Source organism: Orussus abietinus, unplaced genomic scaffold (assembly GCF_000612105.2).
Source record: "Orussus abietinus isolate OABI.00-Male unplaced genomic scaffold, Oabi_2.0 scaffold381, whole genome shotgun sequence".
NCBI classification, from domain to species: domain Eukaryota; kingdom Metazoa; phylum Arthropoda; class Insecta; order Hymenoptera; family Orussidae; genus Orussus; species Orussus abietinus.
In genome coordinates, this window is record NW_019394555.1 from 1 (window position 1) to 10,920 (window position 10,920).

General features: G+C 36.7%; 2 protein-coding genes and 1 long non-coding RNA gene across 6 annotated transcripts; 2 read left to right on the forward strand and 1 right to left on the reverse strand.

Moving 5' to 3' along the window:
• The first annotated feature begins 2,441 nt into the window (after positions 1–2,441).
• Positions 2,442–5,117, forward strand: LOC105694315 (SET and MYND domain-containing protein 4). The gene is made up of 5 exons (XM_012414849.1): positions 2,442–3,492; positions 3,589–3,869; positions 3,948–4,106; positions 4,512–4,655; positions 4,866–5,117. The coding sequence occupies exons 1-5, from the start codon at positions 2,442–2,444 to the stop codon at positions 5,115–5,117; spliced, it is 1,887 nt and encodes a 628-aa protein (XP_012270272.1).
• A 1,681-nt stretch (positions 5,118–6,798) lies between these two features.
• On the reverse strand, positions 6,799–10,902 carry LOC105694343 (myb/SANT-like DNA-binding domain-containing protein 3). 4 transcript variants are annotated; one of them, XM_012414887.1, is made up of 5 exons: positions 10,774–10,902; positions 9,405–9,504; positions 8,903–9,202; positions 8,654–8,826; positions 6,799–7,635 (listed from the first exon to the last, which is right to left on the reverse strand). In XM_012414887.1, the coding sequence occupies exons 2-5, from the start codon at positions 9,412–9,414 to the stop codon at positions 7,141–7,143; spliced, it is 978 nt and encodes a 325-aa protein (XP_012270310.1). In that variant the 5' UTR covers positions 9,415–9,504; positions 10,774–10,902; the 3' UTR covers positions 6,799–7,140. The 4 variants fall into 4 exon arrangements, with proteins under 4 accessions (XP_012270310.1, XP_012270311.1, XP_012270308.1 ...); XM_012414888.1 differs by having other exon boundaries at positions 8,654–8,757; positions 8,903–9,214; XM_012414885.1 differs by having other exon boundaries at positions 8,903–9,214.
• Positions 8,115–8,664, forward strand: LOC111674016. Its single transcript, XR_002762222.1, has 2 exons — positions 8,115–8,331; positions 8,418–8,664. It is a non-coding gene; the product is annotated as an uncharacterized LOC111674016 (long non-coding RNA).
• Positions 10,903–10,920: the final 18 nt, after the last annotated feature.

Here is a 10,920-nt window from a genome sequence, read left to right on the forward strand (position 1 = left end):
AACGTTTCATCTTCGATATGAGCACTCGTTAAGCTCGATCGGTTTAGAAATACGTTCGGAATCGTTGTCCCCATGAGACCCTGCAAAATCGCTAGAGTGGTGAGCGCCCTTAATGGGACTTGAATTCGTAATAATGATTATCTTTGTTTATCCTTTATAATTTGTTAAAGGGTTACGAAGGCTATGGAGGATTGGACCGTGAAGACATGAGACGTCTTTCCGAACTCGTGGGTTCCCGATCACGCTCAGGATACGGAGGCTACCAGCGTCGTTTCTTTTATTGAATTCGGAAGAACCCGCCGAACAGTCTTTGGAAGGAAAAGGACGCTGCCGAAGAGACCCAGGATCGATTCTCGACACGGAACGGATGGACTTATAATGAATGTACGATAAGATGTTAGAACGAACGCGCCACTTGCTGGGCCGTTTTCGCCCACCCTTAAGGTGATGCGAAAATAGCGTCAAAGAGGTCGTTTATGAAATTTCTCTTTGAACAGGACGTACAGAGTCGTTTCAAACTTTACAACGTAAATATGGAGGCTATAAGAAAGGCCCAAACCCCCGTGAAATTTTATTATTCATAAAAATTGTTTAAATGTCTATAAACAAATTTAAAAAGAATTTCATAGGAGTCGAGACCTTTCTTATAGTCTCTGCGTTCACGTTGTAAAGTTCAAAACGATTCGGTACACCGAGTTCAGAGAAAAGTTTCATAAACGAGATCTCTTCGATGCCACTTTCACATCACCTTAAGGGGTCAAAGAGGTCGTTTATGAAATTTCTCTTTGAACAGGACGTACCGAGTCGTTTCAAATTTTACAACGTAAATATGAAGGCTATAAGAAAGGTCCTGACTCCCTTGAAATTTCATTTTTCGTACAAAATGTTTAAATGTTTCTAAACAAATTTTCAAAAAATTTCATGGGGGTCGGAACTTTCCTTAGAGCCTCTACGTTCATGTTGTAAAGTTTGGAGAAAAGTTTCATAAATGAGATCTCTTTGACGCCATTTTCACATCACCTTAACCCACTGTCTCGGTACTCGATCGCGATGAACCGATGTAAATCGTGTGAAGTATAAGCGAATACGTCAACTCTATTCCGAAGCAGTTTCTTATTTAAAGCACATTTCCGTTCCTTTGAATCCTACAAACGATAGACACGAAAATCTAATTATTCCCTAGATATTTTTGCGGAGGCAGTGAAAAGGAAAGAGAATAAAACAGAGAGTTAAAATGACCGTGGATGCTATGAATATACTTCAAGTACTTGCCAAATGAAACGATGTTTTCAATTTTCTTATTTGATAAAATTTAATTTTTCATATTTTTATTGTCGATCTGGATTTTTATTTTTAAATTGGTCGAATTTAGTTTTTAGTCTTTTCATTTGAATTGATTTTGTCCATAAAAAGGATGTGTAACATGATTTCAAAATATATGCTCTTTTTTTAAGCTAAAATAATATTCTAACTTCATTTCAGTTGATGGAACAATTGAATCGCTAAGAAAGTAACTTTTAATAAATCATGTATGTATACATAAATCATCAATTCTTCAAGAAATTCTGTAAATAATCATTTAACAAAAACTACGTCAAGTGGATCAGGGACACTTGACAATAATATTTAAATCATTTTTATTAATTATTTTTGTTTATAAGTCTTTATTTTCTTCAGGAAATCCATTTTGTCTCTTGGGCGATTCAAATTCCGCGCTACTCCTGCTGTTAGTACGCCGCGTGGCCGAAGAGTGCAGTAGGTACACGAGGAAACCATCGATGAATGCCAGTGTATATTGTTATGCCCTAATATTATAATATTCTTTTGATCTTCTGCCATTTGCCGAACCCTGGGAATTCTGCCGGACAGCTCTTCACAGCGGTAGTTCCCTGGTCAGCAGAATCATATCGCTTCCTAAGAACATCTCTGTTTCACTGTGACACGACTCTGTCGGCTCCCGAGGAGAGTCAGTCGTCATGTGTCCCTCCGAACTAAAGGTACTTCACGAATTAAATAAAGAAAGTGAGTGCTACGAAATTGTTATAATTTTCGAAACAAGAATATCACCCCAAGGCATAACAATATATATACATACAATTTCCTCTATGGCCCGGTCCCACCCTCTAAATAACCGAAGTTTAACTTGTTTACACGCGCCTTTAACCTGCTGTAAACCATTTGAACTCCGGTTAACACGAATTGTGGAACCGGGGTTATTTCTGTAAGCTCTGTGGGAATTCCCCATTTCAGTTTTGCTCTCTATCTCTCTCTCGAGAGAGAGAGAGACAGCGGGACACTGTGTCGTGAACAATTGGTGTTTATCGCCACGTCAAGAAGAACGTTACAAAGAAAACTGCGCAGTAGATCCAGAGTAGCCGAGAATAATTGAAAGTAAGGTTACAGATTATATCCAAAGTGTCTAATCTGATTTTTTAAGCGAAATGGATCTTATTTTCCGTACTCTTAATGTAAGACTGATTGAAATAAACGGGCATAGAGAGTTAAGTGCCAAATTAAAAACGTTTACTGACGAACAACGGGTTATATATACATTTAATTTGCTTGAAAAGTTTGGCATCCAGCCAGAATCGACATGCTTCCAAAAAGATACGGAAAAATCTGTCAATAAAAGGATAAAAGGTAACAAAATATATACCTCAAGATTTGCCAATGCTGAACAGTACGTTAATGCATGGGAAATGTACTCGGAGAGCATCGCTTATGCTCTTCCTGGATCTGAAGAACTTGCTCTGGCCTATGGAAATAGATCCGCAGTTCTGTTTCGCCTAAAAAAATATAAGGAGTGTCTGGAAGATATCGAGAGAGCTTTGAGTTCCAATTATCCTGATGATTCAAGGCCGAAACTGTTGCTACGTAGAGAAATGTGTTTCAAAGTTCTCGGAGAACTTGACAGAGAAAAGAAGTTTCAGGAAACCCATCAACTAATGGAGAAAATGTCTGTGAAGGAAGGTTCAAAAGCTGTTCTTGAAAATATGGTTCGGATGATCAAGCTCGATGAGTTACGTGGGAAGGTAAATGAAAAGGAATATCCTCTTCCAGAGATTGCCTCTTGCAATCCCGAAGTTCCTGTCGCCTCCGATGGCGTACAGATTAAATATGACGACATTTTTGGAAGGCATCTCGTAGCTACTCGCGACATAAAACCTGGGGAAATACTTGTCGTTGAGAAGCCTTATGCTCTGGTCTTGGCACCGGAACGGAGGTATACGCATTGTGCCAAATGTTTGACTATTGCTTGGAACGGCATCCCATGTGACCATTGCGTTTATGCGATGTTTTGTTCCGAGAAGTGCAAGGAGGATGCCTGGAAAGAGTTCCATGATATCGAGTGTCCTGTAGTTGGTCTTCTGCTGAATCTACAAATGGATACACTGGGCCTACTGAGTATGAGGCTTGCTATTATTATCACGAGGAAAATGGGTAGTTTGGAAGCATTGCGGAAAGAACTGGAGATTGTCGATAACTGGAAAGGTGCTAAAAGAACATTGTATTATAAATATTTTAGACCATTTTTTAAATATATAAATTTACAGATTTAAGTAATAGAATTATTTTTCTTTGGTGCAGATCCTCGGACAAGAGGGTACTCGGATGATGGCAAATTTGACAACGAAAATTATCGTGCTGTATATAGTTTAATGACTAATGCTGACAAGAGATCCATGGCAGATATTTTTGGAAGAGCATTAAATACAACGTACATTCTTTTTTTTTTGGCCACAAGAACTGAGATGTTTGGAAAGAAACTGAAAGCAAGCCTTCCAGCGCTTTTGAAGAGCTCGAAGTTTACCTTTGTTGGCGGAATGATATTGCATCATCAGCAAATGATTCCTATCAATACCTACATGGTATGAAGGCTTCAAAATTCATTTTATAATTTAGTATTCATATTGTCCCTTTAGTCATTTAATTAATCCTGCTGTCAGTTTTCAGAAGAACGAGAGCATGAATGTGTTATAACTGGTGCAGCCCTGACGACAGTTTCTAGTCTTTTTAATCACAGTTGCAATCCCAATGTTGATTGGAATGCGATGAAGCAGCAACTAGTTTTTTCTGCTCTTTATCCAATTAAAAAAGATGAACAGGTAATTAATGACAAACATCTTTTTACATTGCTACACAACAATGCGATATATGTCTTCTCCACATTAAGCATTATGCCAAAAGGTCTCTTAGGGCGATGTGAAACTGGCGTTGAAAAGGTTTTCTTTATGAAACTTTTCTTCGAATTGCGTTTACTGAAACAATCTAATCTTTACAACGTTAATATGGAGACTATCGGAAAAATTCTAAAACTCATGAAACTTCAATTTTTTTTTTTAATTTGTTTGTAGGTATTTTTCAAAAGTTTCATGTACGATCGACCTCTCAGATGTCACTTTCACATCCCCTTAAGAGATACCTTTTTTATGGCATAGTAAAATTCATCAAATATGTTTTCTATGTATCATTAAGATGGTCTTTACTCGTAATTTGATAAAAAATTTTAGTTGTTCGTTAGTTACGGATTTATGTATGTCACTATGGAAAAAGAGGCTAGACAGAAGAAACTCAAGGAGCAGTTTTACTTTGAATGCCGTTGTCAACCATGCGAAGAGAATTGGCCTATGTACTTTGAACTGATGTCGTATACGGTAAGTCATAGAAATGACATAAAAGAAATTGATCTATCCATTATTAAACTGACAATAGGTACAGTTTTGTGCATAAAAAGTTTCAAGGGGTTTATTACTTCACTTGTTGCAAAGAATGCACTAAATATTTGGATCGATGATCGATACAAAATATTTTACTTTACAATCAGCATTTTTATAACCAATGCTCATTTGTTTTTTCGATCATAGCGGTGTATCACTTCTCGACGTAAGGTAGCAATAATTAAGAAAGCTCTCAGAAATTTGAATCGATACAAATACCTAGCAGACGTGGGAGATATTGAGTCTGATCCGGACATGTTGAAGAATCTGTTCAAGATGACCGAAGTCTTGTCTGAATGTGCACCTTGTAAAGAGTACAGCGACGTCATTGAAACAATTAAACGTGTCATTGCTTTACGAGGAAACTCGTTTTTCATATTGAAACTTCTGCTACCGTAAGTGCTTCATACATTAATTTAGAAATCCTGCTGAAACTACTTTTAGAATGACTGAATCGAATGAGTTTCTCAACGTGATATGAAAGGCGCTGAGAAATATAATCAACGTCAATAAAATAAAATTCATCCATACCCTTTTTAGTAATAACGCCATTTTGGATATTCAAATGGTAACCTGAGCTGGCGCGTCACGTTACCGATATTTATATTTATGTTGAGGTCTTTTGCAGTCTACGTTGAGAATTATACGAAATTAAGCGTTCCTTATATAATTTCAGCAGAATAATTGTAAAGAGATCGAAGTAAAACTGTCGAAATCCCGTGAATTCATGACTTTTTATCATCTAATGGACCAACGGCGCCATCTGTGACGTTCAGCTGCAACTAAATTTTTGCTCGAAAAACATGACGTTACCCCCAGGACAATTGTTGGTGAATGTATTTTCCATATCTTTCCATCTGGCTCTGTAATATTCCATTTCTATGCTATTCTAAATCTCCTCAAATCACCTTCGGTGTACACAAATTTAGCCATACATTTATCTTATTGAATTGACTGCAGAAATTGCTGAAATTGCTCCACGAAAAGCTCAAATCATCTATTTTTGACAAATATAGTAGAACATAACACCTTAAGGGGATGTGAAAGCGGCAACCGTAAGCTCAATTGTTCATAAAACTTTTCTACGAACTGGGTATCTCAAATAGTTTCATACTTTAAAACGTGAATATGGAGACCCTAAGGTAAGTCTTAAAACTCGCGAAATTTCATTTTTTCTAAACTATTTTTAAAATACCCATAAACAAATTTGAAAAGAATTGAAATTTCATGAGTTTCAGGACCTTCCTTATAGTCTCCCTATTAGCGTTGCAAAGTTTCAATCTATCCGGTAAACCGTATTGGGAGAGAAGTTATATAAACAAAACCTCTTCGACGCCACATTCACATCACCTTAAGGTGAAGTGAAACCCCCCTCAAATCAGTCGATTCGAATAAGACACTTTTTTTAAGGGTATTGGATCGAACTACCTGAAACATTGACACATGAATCGTGAGCACCTAGAAATTATCCTGACACTTTCAAAATTTGGATTTTTGAAAAAAACTTTTTAACAGTCCAGACCAGAACCAAAATGGCGTCGAGCTCTCATATTTCGATCAATATACAATTATCGAAGGCTCTGATATGAAAAACGAAAGGGTCAGGACAATTTTACAACAATTTAGAACACTCTGGTAATTGAGAAACTCGCATTTGAAGGGGACGAAGTTAAATAAAGTGTCTTATGCGCTGTTATGTTGAAATGATGGTAATACGAGGTCTCGGAGTAAAAATTTAGTTGAGAGGGAAATCACAGATGTCGCAGGGTGGCACTCTACAGTGAATTGGGGCATCAAAAATCACGAATCCGGAGGATTTCCAGTTTTACTTCGATTTCTTTATATATAATTATTGTACGGAAGCGATATATGGAGTATGCCATTTAGTACAATACCCAATATAATTCGATACAACTGTTAATACAAATACGAACGTCGGTAACGTAGGTATTTAGGAAAAATGTTTTTTACCGACGTTTATTAAGTTCCTCGACGTGTTTCACTTCACCTTAATGGTTATTTTCCGAGGTAACAATTGTTTACCTAAATATCGCTTTTCGTGGTCAGGATGCCATATGTATTTGATTCTTTATTGCAGATGAGTAAAATAAAAGTGTGAGAACCACAGAAGATAAAATTTATATACATGTTATATCAAGATGATATTTACAGTTTATAGAAACTTGTACGGTTAAAACTACTGCGAAATGTTTTTTCTATTAATATTTTGCAAAATAAATTGACGAACGTAACATTGTTTTTTACATCAAGTAATACCTTCATCCGTCTGTTGAATATCCTTGAAAAGATAAAAAAAGAATGTCATATACTTATATTTACATTAATTACATAAATACAATACACAATAATACTAAAAACACGAATTATGAATCGATAAGACAATATAAAACGGTGAAGCTATTCACAAAATATGCACAGGTATTTCGCCATCTATTATGCGGTCGTATAATAATAATTTCTTTTTTGAAGCTGCCAGCTCTATCTTCTCTTTTTCTAATTGTATTTTTAAAATATCTATTTCTAGTTGTGATTTTATCTTCGCGTCTTCTCTTAAATGTTCTATTAATTTGTATTTACTTAGAACCGATTCTGTAATTGATTTGTTTCGGGGGGAGGCACTTGTACTTTTTGATGACGCTAATATTTTATGCAAATTGTTTTGTTCATATCTGCTGCGTTTCAATCTTAGTGTCGAAGGAATTTCTCTTATTCCTTCTTCTTCTTCATCTTCTTCGTATTTTTCTTCCTTTACCTCTGTTGTTTCATCTTCTTGGCGTTTTCTTTTCCTTTCTATCATAGCGTTCTTCGTGTCTGATTCCTTGCTCGCTTTTGGGCTCCATTTTGACAAGTCTATGTTGGATTCAGAACTCTCAGCATCATCTAGTTGGGTGTATACCTACATATTGAACATTGGTTTTAGTTATTGTGCACGTTTTATGTTCCACCAACCTCGGTTAAATCATTGATTACCTAATCGTAGGTTAAAGTTAACATCTAATGCCCGATTTTTTCATCTATGGATAAGTTCCCGACAAGGTTATCCGGAAGATATCTATGAGATGTCTTTCGGTTTGGTTTTTTTTCCCTTTCAGTTAAGAGTTATCCGCCAGATAAAGTTATCTCGTAGTTCGAGTAGTAGATATCTGGCAGATATCTACCAAAGAATTCAGAAATTTCCCTAGAAACCCAGAAGGATACGGATGTTCGATGCTCGATAAATAGTACGTTAGCCAACGGATGGCGGCGCTGTAATCATCTCTCCATCTCTCTTAATCTTATGGCGATATATAGCGAATTGCATTCTTTCCTTATCTTACATCCAATATTCGCCTTTCTATATGCGTCTCTCTTCCTCCAGTATGTGAGATATCGTTGGCTAACACGTGCGATCACTCTTTTACCCCCATTTTTGGTTTGTTAGCTAACTTTTTGAGCATCTACCGCTGACATACGATTTAGGCTTCTATGGGACTTCTGAATTCTTTGCATCAATTATAGCGCCCTCGATGGAAGCACTTGGAAATGTTTTGTACAACCTACAGGCCACCAACGGGTATAACTTAACAATCCCCACTGAACACCAAACCTAACAGTTACGTAACTTAAAACTAACAAATAACATAACGTTGGTTACAATATATTAGGTTGTCTCATAAGTTTCTTCCCTTTTTTTCATAGGACATGAATACACGATGCGGGAGGAACTTATGGGACAACCTAATAATAACCTAACTAGAAAACAAGATAGATGCGCCCTTTTCGAGAGACAAAGTCCCGCTAACTTCGTGCAAGAACTTATTTGATGGATGCTAGCCTCAAGAAGTACAGTTCTTTGGTTAAGAATTAATATAAAATATTTTCACGCGTACTTTGATTATTTAGAAATTGTATATAAAATCTGAGAACGTACGTACCTCCTCGATAATATAGTCGTTCTCGTTATGAAAATCATTCTTTTTATCCTGTTCTTCCGATGCTTGAGACATTTCTCCGCTGTCCAATCTATCGTTGAATCTACCTGTTGGTTTAATTATTTCTTTGATACGTTTGCATATTGGATCATCTTCCATCAGCGTCCTTCGCTCACCTAAAGAGATATTAATATGATTTATTAGTAAAATAGTAGCATTCTTACCACATTTGTTAAAATTTACAACGGTTACCTCTTGCGTACAAATCCCTATGGACATCCATGAACTGCTTTCTTGTTTTCTTTTTCAAATTTTCCCAACACATCTTCAGTGATTCCACCGATCTCTGTTGGGAAACCTCATCGCTGTTGAATCTACATGCTACGTTATTCCAGCATTCGTCCTTCTTCCTCACCGATGCTGCGTCTGTTTTTCTATTTTCAATAATGTCTTTATACAACGTAACGTACTCCACCAATCTTTGTTTCTCAACATGTGAGAAATTGGCGCCTCTTTTTTTCGTTGCCATCATTGAAACTATATCTTCGGTAACTAAAATCAAAACTGACAAAATTAATGTAATGGGAATTTCTCAGTATCCCCAGTATTTGGCCACCGCGCCTCTTCCTCTGAACTTATAATAACGAACCAATCATTGAACGGGTTCTAAAGGAAATTCGCAGCAAGTCTGGAGTTAAGTGGATTATAGGTTTTCGTAAACCCTAGTTAAAAATCTGTTATGGAACGCAAATACCTTTAACCATCGATTAAGTTTGTCGTTTATTTTAACCTCAGATCAACGAGTGAGTCCCAAAAGGTATCTGTTTCGCCATGGATCGTCTCACCACAAACTCCTTTGGACATAGAGTATAAAACACAGTTGATACATACATCAGGGGGTCTATTACGTAAAGCAAATTGAGCGAAAATGTGAAAAATGAGTAGCTGATGTTATTACGGAACGTTTTTGGTGGTGAAAATGCGAGACCTTTCATGTGAAATGGCTCGGCAAAAATTTTTAAGCGAAATAGTGAAGCGTACATGAAAAGATAGAAAAATAAACGCCGCGAACGCCATCTTCCACGGATTGTGACACGAAATTCAAAATGGAAAACCTGGGTGTTTTGATTTTTGGCAACAATCGTATTCGGGGATGTAATAATAACCTTATTAGAAGAAGAAAGGAATTACGTGATGTCTCAGACCCATCTTCGTGAGAAGAAAGAGAATTTACTAGTATGTACAGGTTAGTTTTCGTTATTGCGAGGTTATACGTATAACATTATTAAACATTGTAAACTGTTAAATAATTCATGCTTACATGCCATGATAAGAAAATTATATCGTTGAACTTCTAGTTATAGTACATGTAAATATGAATGTAATACATATTTAAAAAATATGAATAGACTCCAGTCCTCTTCTTTACTTTTAATGGCTTTCCCTCTTCCCGCCTTTCCTGCTTATAACTTACACCTCTCACAATTTTTGGTTTACATACAAGGTATATACCTTTATTTGCAATATTACTAGACCGGAAGAGTTAGTAATCTCGTTTTTTCATATACCGAATACATAATTCGTCGAAAAACCCACGTGACATGAAAGTGCGAGAAGTGAGCGCGCTCGTCAAAAATACGTAATGAACCTGCGTATAACCTACACCTCTCATAATTTTCGGTTTACAAGGTATATACCTTTATTTGCAATATTACTAGACCGGAAGTGTAGCAATCTCGTTCTTTCATATAGCGAAACGTAATTCGTTGAAAAACCCACGTGATATGAAAGTGCGAGAAGTGAGCGCGCTCGTCAAAAATACGTAATAAACCTGCCTATAACCCACACCTCTCACAATTTTCGGTTTACAAGGTATATACCTTTATTTTCACTATTACTAGACCAGAAATGTTAGTAATCTCGTTTTTTCATATAGCGAATACGTAATTCGTCAAATAAACCTTTATTTGCAATATTACTAGACCAGAAATGTTAGTAAACTCGTTCTTTCATATAGCGAATACATAATTCGTCGAAAAACCCACGCGACATGAAAGTGCGAGAAGTGAGCGCTCTCGTCAAAAATACGCAATAAACGCCCAGAATCCTTTATCAGTGCTCACCCCTGCGCCCCTACAAGAAACCACCACGCCGCCATCGGGTAGTTCTCGTACTACTTATAAAGCCTCTCCGTCCTTTTCCTGAAAAGTTGAAAATCCTTTGACAGATGCCTCTCAATTGCTCATTCCCCGTGGCAGCGATAGGATGGT